The sequence below is a fragment of the Trichomycterus rosablanca genome, chromosome 2 (genome assembly GCF_030014385.1).
Source record: "Trichomycterus rosablanca isolate fTriRos1 chromosome 2, fTriRos1.hap1, whole genome shotgun sequence".
Classification (NCBI taxonomy): Eukaryota; Metazoa; Chordata; class Actinopteri; order Siluriformes; family Trichomycteridae; genus Trichomycterus; species Trichomycterus rosablanca.
In genome coordinates, this window is record NC_085989.1 from 40,814,778 (window position 1) to 40,840,493 (window position 25,716).

The 25,716-nt window shown below is 40.7% G+C and overlaps 1 protein-coding gene across 1 annotated transcript; it reads right to left on the reverse strand.

Annotated features, from left to right (window-relative positions):
- Positions 1-3,951: 3,951 nt before the first annotated feature.
- On the reverse strand, positions 3,952-24,817 carry tecra (trans-2,3-enoyl-CoA reductase a). The gene is made up of 11 exons (XM_062990843.1): positions 24,653-24,817; positions 20,561-20,612; positions 20,422-20,466; positions 20,223-20,326; positions 17,852-17,967; positions 16,447-16,552; positions 15,191-15,263; positions 15,048-15,091; positions 14,887-14,944; positions 14,690-14,781; positions 3,952-4,273 (listed from the first exon to the last, which is right to left on the reverse strand). Exons 1-11 carry the CDS (start codon positions 24,815-24,817, stop codon positions 4,100-4,102), a joined length of 1,029 nt encoding a protein of 342 aa, XP_062846913.1. The 3' UTR covers positions 3,952-4,099.
- Positions 24,818-25,716: the final 899 nt, after the last annotated feature.

The following is a 25,716-nucleotide window of genomic DNA, read 5'->3' on the forward strand; positions in this document are numbered from 1 at the left end:
CCTTTTAGTGTGGAGTCTGCATGTTCTCCCTATGTTTGCTTGGGTTTTCGTTTTTTCCCCCCACAAGTCCAAAGACTTCCAGTCAGGATAATTGGAGCTACTGAAATTGCCCTGTGTATGTGTGTGCCCTGTGATGGACTGGTGACCTGTTCAACGTGTTTCCTACGTTTTTGCCCAGTGAATTGTACCCACCGTGACCCTGAATAGGGTAAAATGGTATTAAAACAAACAAATCATTCATTTCAAAGCCACATCTGTTGCTTTTTTTAGGTTTATAAAATCAAATATATAAAATATATATTTCTAAATTCATGGCAACAGAGTGTGGAAAAGCCTATTTCTATTCTAGCATTACTGTACTCCTGTGCACAGGGTGAGGTCCACAAGGAGCTGTTTTTATTTCTGAGGTTTATGTGGACAGCTAGGCACAGGTGCATCGTTTGGATATGGGAGCAGGGTGCACTGTAGAATGATCCACCTCCAACATACCACATTATTAATAGCTCTGACAAAGGTCTTTATCATGTATACATTGTTTAGGATTAAGAAGAGAAGAGATTACATTCTTCTTCCCTGGAGTCCGGCCATTGTCCCACCCAGACAACTGTGACACATAGCCAATGATGTGTCTGTGTAGGCACCTGGCTGGCTGATAGCAGAGCTAACATACAAACTTGAGAGCTCGGGATCTCAGCACCGATGGGCTAGCGTGTCTCACTGCTGCACCACCCAAGCACAGGCCCCCATATTTGTTGTCATGTTTCTTCTTGCAGCATGGGCAAAAGGTTTACACATCAGATTACTAGTGATGCCTGACGAATATAAATGCCATCAAAATCCACACATACTGTTAAATATCATAACAGTAGCTCACACTTAGTAATTACCTCTAAAAGAACATGACCCTGAGTAAAAATGAGTCTGAAGAAAGAAAGTAGTCCAAGCTGAGAGCAATATAGATCCAACATTTGATGCAAGCTGTTTCAAACTAAGCAGGGTTTCCTCATAACTGTTGCAATTACAGCCTCTGCTGGCTAATCGATGACGCCTGCACAATGCACCGAGGGGATAATGGACATAAACATCCACGTTTGAAATGGATCCTCATATGAACCATCTCGGGCAGGTGAAAAAGGTGCTGCACACGTGTAAAAGGAGTGCCGAAGAGGTGACGATTGTGGCCTTCCTCGGTCAGGTAATTGGATATGACAAATATTGGCGGACCAACTTTTATTCTGGTCACCCATCTTACAACCAAAGTAATGCAAATTAGCATTTTTGGATGATTTGAATGTGAACGCACAGCATACATAGCAGACTATTTACACAGAATATTTCCTGGCATTATAACACAGAATGGGGTATCAGCACAACTTTTCAACAGTGTGGAAAATACGCTGCACCAGAGATGTTTACACATTCAGTACTAGCCTGCACCTGATAGGGAAATGCTACTCAGTGGTCGCTGTTTGCATGTCTTAACATGTGCAGTCGTATTTCAGCATGCCTCTGGTGACTCATTTGTCTAAGCTTGTGCTTTCGAAAAGGAGCTACTGCACAAACACATTTTTTGTCTCTGGTCTCGGAGGTCTAAAGACAATTCCTTTGACTTCATTGCTTGGTTTCTGCTCTGATATGCAGTCAACTGTGAGACCTTTTATAGACAAGTGTGTGCCATTCCAAATTATGTTCAATCAACTGAATTTACCACAGGTGGTCTCCAATCAAGTTGTAGAAGCATCTCAAGGATGATCAGTGTAAACTGGATGCACCTGAGCTCAATTTTAAGTGTCATAGCAAAGGGTGTGAATACTTATGTACCTATAATGATTAAATGTTTACATTTTTAAAAGATTTACAAAAATGTCTGAAAACATGTTTTCACTTTGTCATTATGGGCTATTTCATGTAGATTTTTTAAAAGAAAACTATACTCAAATCGGATTTCAAATATGTTTGTAACATAAAATGTGGAAAAAGTGAAGGGGTGAATACTTTCTGATGGCACTGTATATACAGTGTATCACAAAAGTGAGTACACCCCTCACATTTCTGCAAATATTTCATTATATCTTTTCATGGGACAACACTATAGAAATAAAACTGGGATATAACTTAGAGTAGTCAGTGTACAGCTTGTATAGCAGTGTAGATTTACTGTCTTCTGAAAATAACTCAACACACAGCCATTAATGTCTAAATAGCTGGCAACATAAGTGAGTACACCCCACAGTGAACATGTCCAAATTGTGCCCAAATGTGTCGTTGTCCCTCCCTGGTGTCATGTGTCAAGGTCCCAGGTGTAAATGGGGAGCAGGGCTGTTAAATTTGGTGTTTTGGGTACAATTCTCTCATACTGGCCACTGGATATTCAACATGGCACCTCATGGCAAAGAACTCTCTGAGGATGTGAGAAATAGAATTGTTGCTCTCCACAAAGATGGCCTGGGCTATAAGAAGATTGCTAACACCCTGAAACTGAGCTACAGCGTGGTGGCCAAGGTCATACAGCGGTTTTCCAGGACAGGTTCCACTCAGAACAGGCTTCGCCAGGGTCGACCAAAGAAGTTGAGTCCACGTGTTCGGCGTCATATCCAGAGGTTGGCTTTAAAAAATAGACACGAGTGCTGCCAGCATTGCTGCAGAGGTTGAAGACGTGGGAGGTCAGCCTGTCAGTGCTCAGACCATACGCCGCACACTGCATCAACTCGGTCTGCATGGTCGTCATCCCAGAAGGAAGCTGACGCACAAGAAAGCCAGCAAACAGTTTGCTGAAGACAAGCAGTCCAAGAACATGGATTACTGGAATGCCCTGTGGTCTGACAAGACCAAGATAAACTTGTTTGGCTCAGATGGTGTCCAGCATGTGTGGCGGCGCCCTGGTGAGAAGTACCAAGACAACTGTATCTTGCCTACAGTCAAGCATGGTGGTGGTAGCATCATGGTCTTGGGCTGCATGAGTGTTGCTGGCACTGGGGAGCTGCAGTTCATTGAGGGAAACATGAATTCCAACATGTACTGTGACATTCTGAAACATTCTGATCCCCTCCCTTCGAAAACTGGGCCTCATGGCAGTTTTCCAACAGGATAACGACCCCAAACACAACCTCCAAGATGACAACTGCCTTGCTGAGGAAGCTGAAGGTAAAGGTGATGGACTAAACCCAATTGAGCACCTGTGGCGCATCCTCAAGTGGAAGGTGGAGGAGTTCAAGGTGTCTAACATCCACCAGCTCCGTGATGTCATCATGGAGGAGTGGAAGAGGATTCCAGTAGCAACCTGTGCAGCTCTGGTGAATTCCATGCCCAGGAGGGTTAAGGCAGTGCTGGATAATAATGGTGGTCACACAAAATATTGACACTTTGGGCACAATTTGGACATGTTCACTGTGGGGTGTACTCACTTATGTTGCCAGCCATTTAGACATTAATGGCTGTGTGTTGAGTTATTTTCAGAAGACAGTAAATCTACACTGCTATACAAGCTGTACACTGACTACTCTAAGTTATATCCAAGTTTTATTTCTATAGTGTTGTCCCATGAAAAGATATAATAAAATATTTGCAGAAATGTGAGGGGTGTACTCACTTTTGTGATACACTGTATATATACATTAAAACTCCAGAAGCGCTGCTGTGTCTTTTCCACTCATACCAGCACAACACACACTAACGCACCACCACCATGTCAGTGTCACTGCAGTGCTGAGAATGATCCACCACCTAAATAATACCTGCTCTGTAGTGGTCCTGGGAGAGTCCTGCCCATTGAAGAACAGCATGAAAGAGGGCTAACAAAGCATGAGAGAAATGCAGAGAAACAGATGGACTACAGTCAGTAATTGTAGATCTACAAAGTGCTTATATACGGTAAGTGGAGCTGATAAAATGGACAGCGAGTGTAGAAACAAGGAGGTGGTTTCAATGACTGGAAATGAAGGTCCAAGAGAATTAGCAAATCATGGATTCTTTTTTATTGCATTTTACAAAATATTCCACTTTTTTTTTTTTATAATCAGACAACCAATCAATTTAATACATACAGGCTCCGCAGAGTATTTTTTTTGCTTTATATGCTTGTGTTTGTATGTTTGTTAGGCTACAGGATGAATGGCAGGATAGGTGAGCGCAGGGTCGGGTACTCTTTGAATTCCTTCAGGTAGCTGCGATGTTTGCCTCTGGCCCACACAGTCATCTGCACAAAACCAATGACGGTGAAGAAGGCAACAGGAACACACTGCGTCATCACGGTGAAGCCCAGCCAGGAGCCCACCTAAAAGGGGTAAACACAACATGGTACACTCTCATTCACCTTAATGCCAGGGTGTCAAACTCTAGTCCTGAAGAGATTGTGTTGACCAACAGAGGGCAGCAGAGGGTAATATATTACGTTTGGAATTTGGTGGCAAACAGTTAAAACTCACTCACTCACTGTCTTAACCGCTTATGCAATTAGGGTCGTGAAGGGGGTGGAGCCTATCCCAGCTTTTCAATGGGCGCAAGGCACACAGTAACACCCTGGACGGGGCACCAGTCCATTGCACGCACGCACGCACACACGGCAATTCAGTGTCTCTAACTAACTTGACTGCATGTTTTTGGACTGTGGGAGGAAACCCACACAGACACAGGGAGAACATGCAAAGTCCGCAAAGAAAGGACCCAGACTGCCCGTCTGGGGATCGAACCCAGGACCTTCTTGCTTTGAGGCGACAGTGCTACCCACTGAGCCACCGTGCCGCCCTCAGTTAAAACTCTCCTAGCTTAATTTTGCTTTAGCTTTCTTTACCAGTTTGTGCTGGCTTGCATCCACATAGTCTGTGTGGTGACATTTATGAAACTTTGGTTTTGTCAGCTGTTTTCTCTGTACAGTATAATTCAAAAGTTTGCCTACACCCATAAAGCTTGTGTGTCAGCAGTATTGAGATTACACCGATCAGCCTTAACATTAAAACCACCTCATTGTTTCTACACTCACTGTCCATTTTATCAGCTCCACTTACCATATAGAAGCACTTTGTAGCTCTACAATTACTGACTGTAGTCCATCTGTTACTCTGCATGCTTAGTTACCCCCCTTTCATGCTGTTCTTCAATGGTCAGGACCCCCACAGGACCACTACAGAGTAGGTATTATTTGGGTGGTGGATCATTCTCAGCACTGCAGTAACACTGACATGGTGGTGGTGTGTTAGTGTGTGTTGTGCTGGTATGAGTGGATCAGACACAGCAGCGCTGATGGAGTTTTTAAACACCTCTCTGTCACTGCTGGACTGAAAATAGTCCACCAACCAAAAATATCCAGTCAACAGCACCCCGTGGGCAGCGTCCTGTGACCACTGATAAAGGTCTAGAAGATGACCAACTCAAACAGCAGCAATAGATGAGCGAACGCTCGTCCTTGACGCTCGCTCTGGCTGCACGCTTTCTGTCTGCTCTCCGCTTGCTTTTAGTTTTTAGTTATTTTAGTTATTTTTTATCTTTTATTTCTAAAATATAGAGCTCAATCAGTAGACACCGACAATAGATCGGCTGGAAAGGCACAGAATTACAGAAATACATTAAACTAGACATTTAGTTAACGGAGTTTTCCACTAGCCGTCAGACTAAACTCGGGCACAGTTATCAGGACTACCATGGCTCCTATCACTACAGCGGGTTCTTCGTGCTGCTCCAACTGCTACAGACTCCTACGGAAAATCGCTGTGCTGGAGACAAAAATGCTCACAATCCTACCTGGAACGGATAGGAGAAATGGTTCCAGATCACTCGAGGTTGAGTCAAAATCTAACACAGAACAACCAGCTAAACTAAGGCTAGAGAGCTTAACAGACTTCCCGAAGCTTGACAGAATTCAATCAAAACAGGGGAACAGAAACGAACCATGTGAGAGAATAAGTCGGTGGCACAAACTTGGAGCAAATCCAAAACCACAAAAGCAGCAGGTGGCTGTCTTAATGTCTTCCATGCCAGACTGTTCATCATGGGCTCGGAAAGCTAAAACTATTCCAAAAGCTAGCACAATTGCACCCAGTGGGAAAATAGCAGGGTCGCAACAAAAACCGATCCCTTTGCTGAATAGTTTTGAACCGCTCAGAAATCTGATCGAGGTTACCCCCAGTGGTAATGGTAACGAATCAAAACCAGAGAAGCTGACTATAAAAGGGGTCTCAAAGCGGGCTAGCAAAAACACGAGGCTGAAGTTCATCAGTGGGCCTCTCCCAGCCCGAGGATCTAATATATTTTCACGGCTACTCAACCTCAACACGTGGCTAAGCAGAACCTGCAGTTTGAAAGGTATGGGTTATATTGACAATTTTAATCTATTCTGGGGGCGCAGAGAATTTTTTTACCCAGATGGCACCCACCTAAGCAAGACTGGAGTGAAGGCACTAAAGGACAACCTCCATTTTGCTCTTCGCCACCCATCTGCTTCTTGGACTGACTCGACACAATACGTGCATCCTCAACCTCCCTCACCTGCCTTCAACCATGAAGGACCATCAAACATACAATCCCCATCACTGGAGAACACGGCTCAGGCTGAGTTTCTGACTCTTGACGAAAGCTATTATGACCTTCATCATCAGGCAGTGACACAGCAGTCAACAGCAGAGACATCACAGTCATCCTCCAACTTCTCTCTCTCAACAACATCGCCTCCACATATGGATTTCACAGAGAAAATGGATAAGCTGGTGTGTGTTGGGACTAAATTCTCACACTCCATCTCAGCCAGTCCACAGGTTTCACCCAAAAAGCCCAGGGCACCCCTTCCCCTTCCCCCCCTTCCCCCCCGTGCTCTGAGGCCACTTCAGCACCGTCAGCAGCAGCCTTGTACTTCATCTACTCTGGCTGTACAGAGTTCAGAATGTTCAGCGAGTGCTACTGATAGCGGCTTCAGAATACAAAACAATGATAACTCGTTGTGATGTGTTCAGGGTCCTTGCTATAGCAGATATGATACTGACAACAGTTTGGAGAGTAAGCTTGGACCCAGTATGCCTGAAATTTTTTCTATTCCTGTGTTGATTAGAAATAGAAAGAATAGAACGCATTCAGCATATCAAGTCAACCAGTCTAACCTCTTACCTGTACCACGACAACCTCGGGCTGCCCCAGGGGCTCCTGTGGTTCCTTTAAAGCTAGCTCTGCTTAATATTAGATCTCTAGCCAACAAATCATTTTTAGTGAATGACATAATTCTATCCTACAGTTTAGATTTTCTGTTTCTAACTGAAACATGGTTAGCAGAAAGCAGCAGTGCTACTGTTCTTAATGAAACAGCACTAGCAAACTTCAGTTCTATGAATGTGTGTCGAAGTGGTAGGAAAGGTGGAGGAGTAGCTGCCTTATTTAAAGATGTATTCCAGTGCAAAGAGACTGTACTTGGCAATTTTATGTCTTTTGAATACCTCTGTTTTATTTTGAAGGGTACTCCCAAAATTTTATTTTTAACCATTTATAAACCTCGAAGATACTCTGCACATTTTATAGATGAATTTACTGAACTACTGTCAGTTATCTCCACTGAGTACAGCTTCTTCATCATAACTGGGGATTTTAACATCCACTTAGATAATAACAAGGACAATAACACCAAATAACTTTTTGGACTTTTTGACACATTTGGTCTATTGCAAGATGTGAAAGGGCCTACACATACTCGAGGGCACACTCTGGATCTAGTTATTTCTAAAGGTCTTAACATTTCTTCTGTTATGGTCAAGGACTTGGCCCTCTCTGATCATTTTTGTGTCTTCTTTGAAATGCTGATCACTCCAGATGCTCAAACTAGCTCTGTTTCTGTTAAGAAAAGGTACATAAATGAAAGTACTAGTTCTCAGTTTATGGAGGCCATAGCTACAGTGTATCACAAAAGTGAGTACACCCCTCACATTTCTGCAGATATTTAAGTATATCTTTTCATGGGACAACACTGACAAAACACAATGAACACTGACACTTTGACACAATGAAAAGTAGTCTGTGTGCAGCTTATATAACAGTGTAAATTTATTCTTCCCTCAAAATAACTCAATATACAGCCATTAATGTCTAAACCACCGGCAACAAAAGTGAGTACACCCCTTAGTGAAAGTTCCTGGAGTGTCAATATTTTGTGTGGCCACCATTATTTCCCAGAACTGCCTTAACTCTCCTGGGCATGGAGTTTACCAGAGCTTTACAGGTTGCCACTGGAATGCTTTTCCACTCCTCCATGATGACATCACGGAGCTGGCGGATATTCGAGACTTTGCGCTCCTCCACCTTCCGCTTGAGGATGCCCCAAAGATGTTCTATTGGGTTTAGGTCTGGAGACATGCTTGGCCAGTCCATCACCTTTACCCTCAGCCTCTTCAATAAAGCAGTGGTTGTCTTAGAGGTGTGTTTGGGGTCATTATCATGCTGGAACACTGCCCTGCGACCCAGTTTCCGGAGGGAGGGGGATCATGCTCTGCTTCAGTATTTCACAGTACATATTGGAGTTCATGTGTCCCTCAATGAAATGTAACTCCCCAACACCTGCTGCACTCATGCAGCCCCAGACCATGGCATTCCCACCACCATGCTTGACTGTAGGCATGACACACTTATCTTTGTACTCCTCACCTGATTGCCGCCACACATGCTTGAGACCATCTGAACCAAACAAATTAATCTTGGTCTCATCAGACCATAGGACATGGTTCCAGTAATCCATGTCCTTTGTTGACATGTCTTTAGCAAACTGTTTGCGGGCTTTCTTGTGTAGAGACTTCAGAAGAGGCTTCCTTCTGGGGTGACAGCCATGCAGACCAATTTGATGTAGTGTGCGGCGTATGGCCTGAGCACTGACAGGCTGACCCCCCACCTTTTCAATCTCTGCAGCAATGCTGACAGCACTCCTGCGCCTATCTTTCAAAGACAGCAGTTGGATGTGACGCTGAGCACGTGCACTCAGCTTCTTTGGACGACCAACGCGAGGTCTGTTCTGAGTGGACCCTGCTCTTTTAAAACGCTGGATGATCTTGGCCACTGTGCTGCAGCTCAGTTTCAGGGTGTTGGCAATCTTCTTGTAGCCTTGGCCATCTTCATGTAGCGCAACAATTCGTCTTTTAAGATCCTCAGAGAGTTCTTTGCCATGAGGTGCCATGTTGGAACTTTCAGTGACCAGTATGAGAGTGTGAGAGCTGTACTACTAAATTGAACACACCTGCTCCCTATGCACACCTGAGACCTAGTAACACTAACGAGTCACATGACATTTTGGAGGGAAAATGACAAGCAGTGCTCAATTTGGACATTTAGGGGTGTAGTCTCTTTGGGGTGTACTCACTTTTGTTGCCGGTGGTTTAGACATTAATGGCTGTATATTGAGTTATTTTAAGGGAAGAATAAATTTACACTGTTATATAAGCTGCACACAGACTACTTTTCATTGTGTCAAAGTGTCATTTTGTCAGTGTTGTCCCATGAAAAGATATACTTAAATATCTGCAGAAATGTGAGGGGTGTACTCACTTTTGTGATACACTGTATATCACCAACTTTAATTGCAGAGTCAGTTGATGAACTCCTGGATAACTTTAACGTGAAAATATTGACTGTCATGGATGTGGTTGCCCCGGTAAAAGTCATGAAAACGTTGAGCAAACAGAAAGCACCATGGCGTAACACAATGATGGTAATAGCTCTGAAAAGAGAATGCAGGAGAGCTGAACGTAAGTGGAGGAAAACTAAACTTCAAATCCACTATGATCTCTATAAGCAAAGCCTTTGTAGTTTTAACTCTGAGTTATGCAGGGCTAGACAGCTGCACTTCTCTAAGATCATTAACAGGAACATCAACACCCGCACTCTATTCAACGTGGTTGACAAGCTTACAAATCCTCCAAAACGGATCACACCAGAACTTCTGTCCACAGAGAAATGTAATGAATTTGCTCATTTCTTCTGTGAAAAAATCAAAACTATTAGACTGACCATCAACGCCACTCAGTCAAACGATGAAACCATGCCGCCCCTACAGACACCTAGAAATAACATGACTATTATGTCACAATTTAATACAATAGACCAAAAAACACTGGAGAAAACAGTTCAGCATCTTAAATCATCGACATGTTGTCTCGACATGCTGCCATCTGAATTTTTTAAAACTATTTTTAACTCTGTAAAAACTGATTTGCAACAAATAGTTAATGGCTCACTAGAATCAGGTGTTTTCCCAAACTCACTGAAAACAGCTGCCATTAAGCCACTCCTAAAAAAGAGAACCCTGGATGCGTCTGTGTTAAACAACTACAAGCCGGTCTCAAATCTTCCTTTCATAGCTAAGATCATTGAGAAAGTTGTTTACAATCAAGTCAGCAGTTTTTTGAATTCCAGTGGTTATTTTGACAAATTTCAGTCAGGCTTTCGAGCTCACCACAGCACTGAAACGGCTCTCATAAAAGTGTTAAATGATCTACGGCTGAATACTGACTCGGGTAAAATATCAGTTCTGGTTTTACTGGATCTTAGTGCTGCCTTTGACACTGTAGATCATAGAATATTGCTGGACAGGTTGGAAAACTGGGTTGGACTTTCCGGAACAGTCCTTAATTGGTTCAGGTCTTATTTAGAAGACCGGAGTTACTTCGTCACTATTGGCAGCTGTGAATCTGACAGGGTGGCTATGACATGTGGAATCCCCCAGGGATCAGTTCTCGGACCTCTTCTGTTCAATCTTTATATGCTGCCATTAGGCCAAATGCTACAGGCTAACAACATTGATTACCATAGTTATGCAGATGACACACAGATATATCTGGCTCTCTCACCAGATGATTACAGCCCAATAGATTCACTGTGTCAGTGTCTGGAGGACATCAATAACTGGATGAGCCAGAATTTTTTACAGTTAAATAAGGACAAAACAGAGATTGTTGTGTTTGGCAGCAAAGAAAAGAGGACCAGTGTCAGTGAACACCTCAGTTCCCGGGCTCTAAAAACCAAAGACCAAGTCCGAAATCTTGGTGTTCTAATAGACTCAGATCTCACATTCACCAGCCATATAAAAACCATCACCAAAACAGCCTTCTACCATCTTAGAAATATAGTCAAAATCAAGGGTCTAGTGTGCCAACAAGACCTAGAGAAGCTGATCCATGCTTTTATCTCCAGTAGGGTGGACTATTGTAATGGTCTCTTAACTGGACTTCCCAAAAAGACCATTAAACAGTTACAGCTCATTCAGAACGCTGCTGCTAGAGTTTTAACTAAGACGAAGAGAACTGAGCACATCACTCCAGTTCTAAAATCTCTACACTGGCTTCCGGTTAGTTACAGAATAGAATTTAAAGTGCTGCTACTGGTCTATAAATCACGGAATGGGTTAGGCCCAGAATACATCTCAGAAATGTTTAGAGAATATAAACCCAGTAGATCTCTTAGATCCATGGACTCAGGTCAGCTAGTTGAGCCCAGAGTCCAAACTAAACATGGTGAAGCAGCATTTAGCTGTTGGGCTGCATATAACTGGAACAGACTGCCAGGAGATATTAGATGTTCCTTAAATGTAGAAATCTTTAAATCCAGGTTAAAAACATTTCTTTTTTCTTGTGCCTATGATTGAGGTTGAAATTTTTGCTATTACCCTCATTTTACCATATTTCTTTTAGTTTTTCATGCTCTTCTAAATTGTAGTGTATATTTTACTATATTTTCTTTTAGTTTTCATGTTCTTAATTTTTTATCTCTCTTGTTTTAATTTCATATTCCCTAAATTGTAGGTTATACTTTACAATATTTTCTTTAAATTTTTCATGTCCTTAATTTTTTTTATCTCTCTTGTTTGAATTTCATGTTGTCTTAATTGTAACTAAATGTTTGCAAGAAGTCTTTCTGAGGTTTTAGATCTCAGGAATGTTTTAATGCTTTTAATAAATTTTTTTTTCCTTATGTAAAGCACTTTGAATTGCCACTGTGTATGAAAGGTGCTATACAAATAAACTTGCCTTGCCTTGCCTTTATATCTACAAGGTGGACCAACTAGGTAGGCGTGTCTAATAGAGGGGACAGTGAGTGGACATGGTATTTAAAAACTCCAGCAGCGCTGCTGTGTCTGATCCACTCATACCAGCACAACACACACTAACACACCACCACCATGTCAGTGTCACTGCAGTGCTGAGAATGATCCACCACCTAAATAGGGCCAGTGATAGCTCAGTGGTTAAGGTACTGGACTAGTAAACAGAAGGTTGCCAGTTCAAGCCCTGCCACCACCAAGTTGCCACTGTTGGGTCCCTGAGCAAGGCCCTTAACCCTCAATTGCTCAAAAAAAAAAAAATGTGTTCAGTCATAATTGTAAGTCTTTTTGGATAAAAGCGTCTGCTAAATGCCGAAAATGTAAATGTAAATGTAAATAATACCTGCTCTGTGGTGGTCCTGTGGGGGTTCTGACCGTTAAAGTACAGGGTGAACGCAGGTTGAAAAAGTATGTAGAAAAACAGATGGACTACAGTCAGAAAATTGTAGAACTACAAAGTGCTTCTATATGGTAAGTGGAGCTGATAAAATGGACAGTTATTGTAGAAACAAGGAGGTGGTTTTAATATTATGGCTGATCGGTGTATATGCTACATTTTTATTTTTAGTTAATTATTTTTTTTTAAAGATAAGACAGAAATATGCATACAGCATTTAGATCATGTATTTGGTGGTGTACTATTCAATTATAAGAAATCAGATTTGCAATTTGGAGAAAGAAATGAAGGAAATTAAGAAATGTATTACTCTAAACTGTCCTGCAGAGCTAGATTTTGCTTTAATTGAACTCTTTTATCAGTGGAATAAAACAGCAAATAAAATGAATGATGTAGTATTTTAGAGTAGCAGAATATTTTGTCACTACTGCCATGTCACAATTATTCAACCCTTATATAATATTGCTAATTTTAAAACCTATTGCAAGACTGTGACCTAAAGTTGGGTAACAACATGGTTTAACCATTGGGAAACAATAATGACCTTTAATGTGCTTCAGCTGTGATGTGTTCTATAAACACGAGTGTTCAAGGTGTGTTGCAACCATGGTGAAAACTAAGGCGCTGTTACAAAAGCTGACAGAGGAGATCATTTCACTCCACATAAAGACCTTGAACATTCTTAGAGTCACCACTAGGGGGTGTTGTCCTGAAGTTCCAAACGTATGACGCTGGAGCAAACCTGCCTGGCTTGGGGAGAAAGCCCAACATTTCATCCAGAGGCCTCAACAGTCTCATCAGGTCAATGAAGAAAACCTCTTTGTTACTACAAAAGACTTGATGACTTGATAAAGACTGACAGATGTGACAGATGTGTTAGTTGCAATGATAACATCACTTAACAACTATGGACGCTCTGGCTGGACATCATGGCACTTCAGAAATAACTGGGGAAGTTTTCACAAGAAGGGAGTCAAAATTACTGTCCGAAATCACTTATTAGAGTCAAAATTTGTTTGCATGTATTAATAAACATGAGAATAAGAAGCTGCTGGAACATTGTCCCATTGCCTAAAGTTATGCAAGCTTTACAACACTGTTAGGTTTAAATCACAATTAAAGTGATTTAGTGCAGGAAAAAAAAACAGCTTCTGTTTTTTATCCATTTGAGCATCAAACTTCTTTTGTTCCTGGCAGTCTTTAAGCCTATGGCAAGGTAAAGTTCACCTTACTGTAAACACTGTCACTATTTTAGCATCTGTGGACACATAGAAATCACTATACTTATACACCGATCAGCCATAACATTAAAACCATCTCCTTGTTTCTACACTCACTGTCCATTGACTCACTGACTGTAGTCCACCTGTTTCTCTGCATGCTTTATTAGCCCCCTTTCATGCTGTTCTTCAATGGTCAGGACTCTCCCAGGACCACCACAGAGCAGGTATTATTTAGGTGGTGGATCATTCTCAGCACTGCAGTGACACTGACATGGTGGTTGTGTGTTAGTGTGTGTTGTGCTGGTATAAGTGGATCAGACACAGCAGCACTGCTGGAGTTTTTAAATACCGTGTCCACTCACTGTCCACTCTATTAGACACTCCTACCCAGTTGGTCCACCTTGTCGACGTAAAGTCAGAGACAATCGCTCATCTATTGCTGCTGTTTGAGTTGGTCATCTTTGAGATCTTCATCAGTGGTCACAGGACGCTGCCCACGGGGCGCTGTTGGCTGGATATATTTTTGGATGGTGGACTATTCTCAGTCCAGCAGGGACAGTGAGGTGTTTAAAAACTCCAGCAGCGCTGCTGTGTCCACTCATACCAGCACAACACACACTAACACACCACCACCATGTCAGTGTCACTGCAGTGCTGAGAATGATCCACCACCTAAATAATACCTGCCCTGTAGTCGTCCTGTGGGGGTCCTGACCATCCTGACTGATTAGTGTATAGTCATAGTCAATAGGGGGCCATAACACAGCTTTGAATGCCATTATAAAACTTTCTATACTACCAAATGATCTGCTGTATGTATGTTTTGACATGTTTTAGAAAATGTACAATTACTTAAATTCATTACAGTTTTGGGGAGTTGACAGAAGTACATCTATATGATTTCATCACACAAAGAAGAACAGTTGCAAAAGTAGTAGTTTTTTGCCTCAAGTGTAAGCTTTTACATTTTAGCTACATTAATCTCATAGCTTTAATACAAAACAATCCCCTTACCTCATATGTGTAATTTGGGCATGAGACAACTGTAAAGATCCATGTAAAAGGGTTCCAGAGGGTTGGATACGGGAACTTCTTGATCTTAGAACCTTATATACAAAACACAGTGAGATTATGACACTTTGGTGGTGTTTAACCAACTTTGACTTGGTTTAACTTGGTGTGTTGGTAAGTCTTAGCATTTAGGATCTTACCGGGAGGTTTGAGATTACGCAGAGCAATGTGGATGGAGAAGTTTCCCAGCTGGCAGAACTAGTGACAAAACAAACACATAAAGGAAAAGAATATGTTCAGTCTAATAAGAAAAAAAAACAATGAACAAGATAATGAACTTTGAACACCAAGCAATGCTCACCAGAAATATTCCAAGCGCCGTATTTACTTGTTGCTCACCATAGTCTGTAATCAGACACACATACTCAGTTTAGTTTTTATGGAAATTCAAGCTGAATAAAAAGTGTAGCAGAATGAAAAGTCTTTGTGATGTCTGTTACTTACATGGCGGTGTGTAAAGTGGATGATTTATGTAGTAGGCCATCCATGCCGCAAAGCACCAGTAGTATGAACAGTTCTAAAAGAGAAAAGGTTTTATTATAAATCGTTTACATGGTAGTAAAATATAACCTTGTCACGTCATTTAAAACAAGTCCATAATAAGAAATAATTGCAATGATCAGAAATTTCAACTTCTTTCCATTATAAAACTAAAAATGTGTTTACTCAAAACTTATTTGTAATGGTTTGCAAGTTTTAGGGCAGTTTTTAGTTTAGACGTATGTATGCAAAACATAAAATGCTTTCATGAACTCCTTCCTTCAGAAATGTATATGGCATAAAATGTTACTCAGCAGCTCACTCACTCTCTTTCTTAACCGCTTATCCAATTAGGGTTGTTGGTGCTGGAGTCTATTCCAGCTTTTCAATGGGCGCAAGGCACACAGTAACACCCTGGACCGGGCGCCAGTCCATCGCAGGACACACACCCATTCACCTGTAGGGCAATTCAGTGTCTCCAATTAACCTGGCTGCATGTCTTTGGACTGTGGGAGGAAACCGGAGCTCACGGAGGAAACCCATGAAAACATGGGGAGAACATGCAAACTCCACACAGAAAGGATCCGGACCACCCCGCCTGGGGATCGAACCCAGGACCTTCTTGCTGTGAGTTGACAGTGCTACCCACTGAGCCACCGAGCCACCGAGCCACCCTACTCAGCAGATATATATATAAAATAAATATTTAAAAGCAACACATTTTACTCCTTCATTTCCATTTTCCTTTATGATTTAATTTGGATTTAAAAGGAATTTAATTATTTAAATATTCTTAAAGGACAAGCCAGTCCTGTATAAGAGAGCTAACCTTTTAACAAAAGCTCACATCTCACAGAAACTGAGCAACCAATCAGGTTCAACCTGTGTTCTGTGTTTCCTCAAAAGCTACCCAAACCTACAAGCATTTAAACATGATTGACTGGCAAAATGCATTTGCTCCAATCAATCTTTGCTGATTGTTTAAATTCTGCTTGCCACTGCTGTCTGGTTGGGAATTTTGTTTTGTTTACAAAGCCTAAAGCAATCACGGTGACTTTTACACACAATTATTTTATTCAACAGATTTGATTGTAAGCTCACAAATTGTAAGAATGTCACTCACATCTGAAACAACCACAAAAACTAACTAAAACCCCCAATGCCTTCTTTGATGTGCTTTAAAGTGACAAATTTAAATGGATAATCAGATGCTTCATCACCTTAAAAATGTTGCGCAGTGGCATGGTGCCGTGGCAAAACCGATGCACAAACAAAGTTTCCAGGATCCGCTTTGCATAATGAAAGGTGTGACACAAACCCGCTATACTAGGAAGAACAACAGAGATGTTACCAAAACATTTTTGAGAAAATGCTATTTATATAAATTCATTCATAATGGGTGTGTTCGAAAACCTAGTGAGCTCTCTACATAGACAGCATTTTACATTTACATTTTACATTTTCAGCAGTTAGCAGACACTTTTATCCAAAGCGACTTACACAATGAGCAATTGAGGGTTAAGGGCCTTGCTCAGGGTCCCAACAGTGGCAACTTGGTGGTGGCGGGGCTTGAACCAGCAACCTTCTGTTTACTAGTCCAGTATCTTAACCACTGAGCTATCACTTTTACGTCATCCTACACACGCTCCGGAGAAGGAGGCTGCTCGAAATATTAGATACCTTAAAGCGCAAAGATTTTTATTTTTATCTTATTTTTTAGTGTAAATAATTTTTTGTGATAACTACTACTGTCTTTTCTCTACTGCTGCTACTCTATTGAAAAGATGCCATTCAAAATTTCATTGTACCTGTGTATAGTGACAATAAAGATTCTATTCTATTCTATTCTATTAAAATGCTGTCTAGTAAGTCACCTTAAATCTGAACGCTAATTTGACAGAATAACGAGGGAGCATCCGATGCTGCCTTAATGGTGAAAGCAATCTCAGCATTCAGTGCGGCACAACTTTTCTCACAGAAAAATAAAAAATATGCCGTCATATATTTGCAAAATCAGGCTTGTCAGCGAATTTAACAATTTTTCGGTACACGGAGGAAGATGTTAATTGGCCTGTTAGCACGTTGTGCCACCCCGTCCCATTGGTTTGAATGGCATGATGCTAACTGTGTTAGCTTAGTAAGCGAAACCTGATGTAATCGCTGTCTAAGTAGTGCATTTGAATCATCTCTACTTAGACAACTGCCTATGTAGGCAGTAAGACAGCAAGGCAGCTCACCCAATATCTCTGAAGATCTAACAGTATCAGTAATTAACTGACTTTGATTTTATATCTACTGTTGTGGTCAAAAGATTACATACACTTCACAATCCTGCATAAATTAGTGCCCTCCAACAACAAGAAGAAGTCTGTGTTCTTAAGTTGCCTCATTTGAGTTGCCCCATTTGAAATTGATGTGTATATATTTTACCCAGCTAATTTTGTGACCTAAGAAACATTGTTTTTTTAAAATTATTTAGTCATAAAAGACGAACCTTCACAAAAATCATTAGGATTAAGACTGCCATGAGATACAAGTGTATGTAAACATTTAAACTGCATCTAAACTGTATCTACAGAGCAGAAGAACACACAGTGATCGAATAGACTCACAGTGGATACTTACTGAACGACCCAGTGCTTGCTGGTTGTGAAGTCATACTTAGGGGCATAAATAAAGGGCAACCTGAAGTAAAACATCAGATAGATGATGAGTGGCCCGACGCATTCAGCAAGGAACACCTAGAAATAGAGAGTATGAAAAAGTTGTATAACATAATTCTGAATGATGCCTCATTGTGCTAAATAGCCAATTGCTTCTTATTATTGGTTTATTTTAGTTCATATTACTTAAAGCTAGCGTATTCATTTTCATTATATCATTGATGAAGCTTAATATTGTGACCTTGAATTTTTTAAATTCTTGACAAGTGGCTGCATTCTATTTTAACACTTTTAATAGCCAGGTTTATAAATATTTTGTCTCAGAAGTCATATCTTGTTTAGAGAGTTCCTTTTGGCCTTGCAAGACTATTATTTTTAAGCTGCACTCAGCAACACCCCCAATTTTGATTTTGGTAACTCAGTCAGTCAGTTATAGGCTTACAGGTTTTATTTTAAAGCAGCACTGGCAATGTCAGTGAAAAATAGGCAAGGTTGCCAGAAAGGAGTTAGGAGCCTGCGGTAGAGGTGCAATGTGCTGAAAGAGAACATGAGGGTTAGGGATTAACATCTGGTGTGGAAACTAGGTCAGGGAGATTATCTGTACTGGAAAACAGGGTTCCAGGGAGGTGAGAGAAAATGGAGCTGAGGGCAGTGAATTGCTATTCAAGTGAATGTATGTGGCACTTTTAGAAGGTTATTTGAAGGTAGATGTTTCCTGGTTATAGTGTCGACAATTTATCCACATTCACAGTGTAAGGATAAATATTACTTAACTGTACTTTTTATGGTGCAGACACTCATTATGGATCTGTAATCTTAATAAAACATGGATTGTACCCAAAATACATACTATAAATACAGTTTTAGAATGATTTATGGCTGCCACTAACGATTAATCTACAGACTATTTTATCGATTTGTCGATTTATCTAAACAATTAATTTTCCTCCAAAAAATGTCATTCAGAATCTAATTTAAGCTTCTTTTATTTAACAACAAACTGTATGGTATAATAATATGGCACAAAACTAAATGTAAACAGGGTTTATGTTCATATTATCAAATTCTCAAGTGCTCCATATTAAACAAAGTACAACGTGTGTTTATGACATTCCGTACACAAAGCAACGTGCTTAAACTTATAGCAGAAATAAAATAGAGGTAGGCACGTCTCATAAAGTCCAACGTACAGTAACGACAGAATGAGCCCAGATTCTAATCTACACATTCACTCAAAACTTACTTCACATTCTAAGCGATGTAAACAAAGTGGTAAGTGTTTCACATGAGAAGCTTTTTGCGCTTTGAGTGCCGTGGCAACCACAAAAATCTTGAGCCCAACGCAGCAAAGTGCGCAGCGGTCTAACTGAACCTGCTAAGAAATACGGTATTCCAAGATCTCCGCAACTAAGAAGCTTAATGAAACAATATAAAAGTAAAAGTTTTGCCACGTCTCATGGGCCCTAACTGAACTTGCTAAGGAATACGGTATTCCAAGATCTCCATGATTAAGAAGCATAATGAAACAATATAGACGTGCAACATCGCGCTAGTGCTGCTGTGGTACCATCAAAGCTTTGCACAGTGTACAAACCACCTTTTTGTATAGTGCCAAGTTTGTTTCAAGTATTTACAAACTTTTGATGATTTGGGTCTTGGAAAACTTTTAGCTTTTCTTTGAAAGCCCTCTACAATCGGCCTCTGACTGCTGCAGATGGCATTTTTTAAGACTGCACTTAATGCTGGCAACCAGTGACTGGACCAAATACGACTTATGTCATGCACGCAACGCAGCAAGTAGTGCTAAGGGGAAATCATATGAATGGTTATATGAATGTAAACATAGTAGAAATTGAAAAGAATCATTTATAAGCATAGTTTTAAAAACAATGCATCGACTTAAAATATTGACGTTGACGCATTTTTAGTGTCGACATCATCAACTAGGTCGACCAATCGCGGCAGTCCTAGAATGACTGGCACTTTTTGAATACATACAATTTTTTTGCAGATGTTTGTGGTGTGGGTTTGATTTTGAATTAATATAATTTTCTATTTTACAAATCAATGTACATGTAATCACCAGTAACGACATTTTTAACGTTTTTCTATAAAAACACTGAGCTACTTGTTCAGGACCGGCTACTGCCAGGTAGCCATTGTTGGACCCTTGAGGTAAGCTCTTAACTCTCAGCTGCTTGTAAAAATTTAAATTTATTGTAGTGTTAAAGTATTCAGATGCACTCCCCCACTTGTTGAGAATGTGGTGTACTTTTTTCTTGACTGTGTCTGTTAGATTAAAGTTTACTGCTGTTTGTCTGTTTGTCACTCACAGTTCCCCAGCTTATCTGTGCTCCCAGATCCTTAAAGTAGAAGGTCGCTGTGGTTCCTACAGGAAGCTGTTGGAGGACTTCTTCATCCTTCAAGGGTTTTCCCTCTAGAATATCAAAGAGTAAAAAAATAAGCCATCATCAGCACTGACCCTGACACACTCGGCTCCTGATAAATCAGTGTGAAATAAGATCCACTCACTCGGGTCCAGGCACAGGGACTGTCTGGCAGGATACCAGCGCTGATCTGGGGTATGGAGGGATCATGAACATAACATTTTCACTACGCTATTATAGTGACAGCAGCTTAGCAAGCTTGATGACAGTATTAAAACACTTACTTGATTTGTGAAACATGGACTTAATGTCTAAAATAGTAGCAGATGGTTCTACCTACATTGAGAAAGAAAGACAAGGATAAAGGGAGGAAAAAATTAAAACATTTTATATATAACATAGGAAACATATACCTAGTAGACTTTCAATCATTTATACAAATGTTCTTTTTTCTGAATGAATCCAAACACATACTTGCATATACACTGATCAGCCATAACATTAAAACCACCTCCTTGTTTCTACAATCACTGTCCATTTTATCAGCTCCACTTACAATATAGAAGCACTTTATAGTTCTATTATTACTAACTGTAGTCCATCTGTTTCTCTACATTAGCCTGCTTTCACCCTGTTCTTCAATGGTCAGGATCCCCACAGGACCACCAGAGAGTAGATATTATTTAGGTGGTGGATCATTCTCAGCACTGCAGTGACACTGACATGGTGGTGGTGTGTTAGTGTGTGTTGTGCTGGTATGAGTGGATCAGACACAGCAGCACTGCTGGAGTTTTTAAATTCCTTGTCCACTCACTGTCCACTCTATTAGACACTCCTGTTTGTCCTCCAGATGTAAAGTCAGAGATGATCGCTTATCTATTGCTGCTGTTTCAGTTGGTCATCTTCTAGACCTTTATCAGTGGTTACAGGACGCTGCCCACGGGGCGCTGTTGGCTGGATATTTTTGGTTGGTCAGTCCAGCAGTGACAGTGAGGTGTTTAAAAACTCCATCAGTGCTGCTGTGTCTTATCAACTCATACCAGCACAACACACACTAACACACCACCACCATGTCATTGTCACTGCAGTGCTGAGAATGATCCACCACCCAAATAATACCTACTCTGTAGTGGTCCTGGGAGAGTCCTGACCATTGAAGAACAGCATGAAAGGGGGTAACAAAGCATGCAGAGAAACAGATGGACTACAGTCAGTAATTGTAGAACTACAAAGTGCTTCTATATGGTAAGTGGAGCTGATAAAATTGACAGTGAGTGTAGAAACAAGGAGGTGGTTTTAATGTTATGGCTGATCAGTGTATTTTTTCATATATTTTAAATATTCTGGGTCAAAAATATACATACAGCAATTCGGTGTGAATAACTATTGGCATAACTTCTCTATGCCCATAAAAATATTTGTAGGACTAGTTTGACTAACCCTAATAAAAAATAAGTCTATCAAATGTCCCTTGCCAAGGTTGGTAAGAAGCCCAAACCATTACCTTATGATAGTTATTTAAAAGACTTACTTTAAAAGAAAACCTAGCGCTGCAAAAAAATTGCAGAAAAAGTTCATCCTTATTTTTTTGGGGGGCGGAGGTGTCAATATTTCCAATTGCAGCTGTATAGTTGTATCCTCTTTGAGATAAAGCTAACCCTCCACCACTGAGGTACGGTGCTATAATAATAATAATAATAATAATAAATAATAATATTTATTATTATTATTATTATAATAATAATATTATTATGTCCAGATATAGCTGGACAGCTATATCTGCTGTCCAGACGTATACACAGATATGATTGGCTATGTCTGGGGGAGGGTGGCTGAAGCCCTATACTATGGATCTGTGTCCTATCCAGGGTATTCCAGCCTTGCACCTAGTGTTGGTGAAACCAGACCTGTCGCAACAATGACAAAATAAAGCGTTTGATGAAAACAAAAAAAATATTGACTAGAACAGGTGACTTTATAAACCATAAGCAGAAAACTTTGAATTCATGTGGATAATTTTTTTTTGCTATTTTGTTTATGCATTTTTTCCCCTTTTTCTCCCAATTTAGCATAGCCAATTTGTCTTCCGTTGCTGGAGACCCTGATCACGTCCAATGAGGGTATATTTGCTTGACAGGCGCTCCCTCTGATGCATTAATAGTCGACTGACCCCTTCTTATTCGCCCATACTTCGGTGGATTAGTGCATGAGGCTAGTCACCACAGACCCGCTTCTTCCTCCACCTCTGTACAGGCTAGTAACCAGGATCCTTACACAGCGATGAAAACCCCACCCTCTGTTTAGTCTGGTCTTTTGGCACTATGGGGTTGACCGGGCCCTGCTGACTGGTAGCAGAGCTGAGATTCTCAGTAAGTTAAGAATCCCAGCACTGGTGTGCTAGCGGAATATTCCATTGTGCCACCTGGGCGCCTGTGGATTGTATATTTTTACATTTCAGAATTGTCAATTTGAGCAATTTTCAAGCAACTTCAGGTTCCAAGATTGTCTTTACAAAGAACTGTCTGTAAGAAAAATGTAACAAACTCCATGTCCCAGCTTCCCCAGCTCTATGTTCTGCCCTTGGCTGAATGATCACAGCACTCTACCTCACCTGAGTATTGACACATGATGCTCATGACACACCTCATCAAGACTCCTTTATAATGGTATTCTGTTCACCACTGTTTACAAACACTTTGCACTAATGTATTGCACTGTGTTCTAGTATCATTCTTACATGAAACCAGCATGGTACAGTGATCTTTTTCAAAGGTCATATGTAATTTATATTTTTAATTTAGGAAACAAGATAAACAGATTTGCAATAATGTAGAAGCTGCTTTTACACAAGGTGTATGTATTTATATGGCCATGAACTTAGAGGTTGCCATGCAAGAAAGAAACTCCTGCTGTAAAATCACCTAAAAAACAGTTTTGTTTCCCTTGACAGAGAAAAAGCTCCAGGCATTCTGTAGTGGGACAAAACAAAGACTTGGCCACTAAGGTGTGTTAGAAAGAGAAAAGGTGAGACATTGTAACTATTTGTAGTTTTAAGGTCTTATATTGTTTTGCTTACAGTGGAACTGGTGCACAAGTTGACTGAATTGAAAACAAATGATGCAGTTGAGTATTTCAGAAGGAAAATGGCCCAAAACACCAAATAATGAGCATTTGAATGTGCTATTCCAAAGTCTTGGCCTCCACCATCTTAAGACTATGTGGACTGTGCCAGAAATCCATCAAATTTGGCTGAACTCTACAAGTTAAGTGGTTTGCTGATGTCTATAAAAAGCAGCTGATTAAAGTTAAAAGATCTAAATGACAACCATAAAGGTGTAGTATATATACCCTTTTTTATGCATTTTCTCCCCATTTTCCTCCTGATTTAGCATAGTCAATTTGTCTTCCGCTGCTGAGGGATACCTGATTGCATCCGAGGAGAGCACGCCGCTGCTCACGCCTCTTCCGACACGTGCACAGCCCTCCTCTTCTCGCCCCTGCATTCTGCACAGACGTCTCTTCCGCTAATCAGGGTCCTTACACAGCGTATGAAGATCCCACCCACACATAGTCCAGTCATCCCAACCTAGCAGATACAGTGGCCAATTAGTATCTGCTGCAGGCACTGTCAATTATGCCCGCCAGATGGTGCCCAGCCGACTGGTGGCAACGCCGAGTTTCCAACCGAGGAGTTCAGAATCTCGGCGCTGGTGTGCTAGCGGAATATCCAGCTGTGCCACCTGGGCGCCCATATATACCCTTTTTAATTAATTATTTTTCTTTGATTTAAAAAAAAAACTGTAGCTATAACTGTAGCAAAATAATGTGGACAAAAAAAGTAAATTTTGTTATTGAGTTATAATTTAAAATGAAGCCAGACAGTATTATTGATGCAACACACCAGTGTATATGCAGTGCCAGTGACTTCCCACTGTGAAACATTCCCCTAATGAATGGACAGTGGTAAAGTGCTTAAAGTATTGGATAAGTGATCAAAATGTTGCTGGTTTGAGCCCCATCACTGCAAAGTTGTCACTTTTGGGCCCTTAGGCAAGACCCTTAACCCTTAATTGCTTTCATTGTATTCAGTCACAATTTGTAGGTCACTTTGGATAAAAGGCTCTGCTAAATGCCAAGAATGTAAGTAACTATGTAAATGCATAACAAGGCAAGTTCATGAGATGTTTTACATCTAATCATTTAAACAACTGTAATAGTCCAGTTAGCTTCTTGTTACTTGTTGGTCTGCATCACAGACATACAAACAATGCCCATGATACACATATTAGATGTCATATCTATGTGTTATCACAATATTTCCCTGCAAAATTTACAATGAAACAGTGTAATACATTAAACACAGCTCCGTACATTACCTTATCCAGCAGCAACAGCTTCTCCCTGGTCTTGGCGTCCACTATCTCCACCTCAAAGTAAACAATTCGTTTAGGTTTTTTGGGTTGTTTGGATCTGGGTTTAGGTGCAGGTGCAGAACCTGACTCAGACTTTACTCCCTTCGCCTCTAAAGCCAGAACATCCATTACTGCTTCTCAAACACAGTTCCTGAACTCCACAAGAGAGAAAGTCTGAATATGAACGTGTATCCCAATAGATTCCTTTTAGAAAAAGAGAGAGGGAAAATAAAATGCTGTATCTTCTTGCTATTGCTTTTATCTATGAAAAAAAAGGTTTCAGAGCTGCTTGTCTATAGATGTGACAATGAGCAGCTTTCTTGTTCCTCCAGCCTAGCCAGGATGAAAATCCTGAGTGAACTGATACTTAAGATGTGTATTTGGATGGTAATCAGCCACAACACACCAAGAGTGAAAGGAAAATCTCATACACCTCCTAACACTTGGGGGACTGTCAAGTTCTCTGTAGTGCCCCCAGGTCCCACAAAAAGACCTCGGAACATGAAACCTGAGAGCCTCAGGACATTATCAGCAACACAGCCCTCCCCGGACTATATACTATATATACACCCTCCAATTCTTCGTATTCGAGCCTGTGACAGTGCTGACTTCAAAACAACCAAACAGAATACTTGATGTTCTTAAATCTTGTCTGAAACTAAATATCCAAAGTGTTAAATGCTAGCCAGAAACATACCAAAGCAGCACAGGACCTTCTTTTCTAAATCGCCCCCCTTTCTAATGCTGCCTTACCCATACTGTTTTCAAGATATGCTATTCATAGATCAAGTCCAAATACCTTTCAGACACTAACATAGCTGGGTTGGAGAGTGAAAGCTATGCTGTAAATGTCTGTATTACAAACTTAGGGGTCATAAACTTGAATCCCAGTTCACACAAGCAGTTACTGTTGGACCATTGGTTAAGGCATCTACACATCATAAACATGTATGCCAACTAAATAAATTTAAAAACTGCTGTGAGGTCTGTTTTATATTAACACCAAATCAGCCATAACATTAAAACCA

What these genes read in the sequence shown, in the direction of transcription:
- tecra (XM_062990843.1), bottom strand. Translation starts at nt 24,817, where the DNA reads ATGGATGTTCTGGCTTTAGAGGCGAAGGGAGTAAAGTCTGAGTCAGGT. An exon ending in GTCCATGTTTCACAAATCAA is followed by an intron (nt 20,467 to 20,560) that starts GTAAGTGTTTTA and finishes TCCATACCCCAG; the next exon opens with ATCAGCGCTGGTATCCTGCC. An exon ending in GCGTAATCTCAAACCTCCCG is followed by an intron (nt 14,782 to 14,886) that starts GTAAGATCCTAA and finishes TTTGTATATAAG; the next exon opens with GTTCTAAGATCAAGAAGTTC.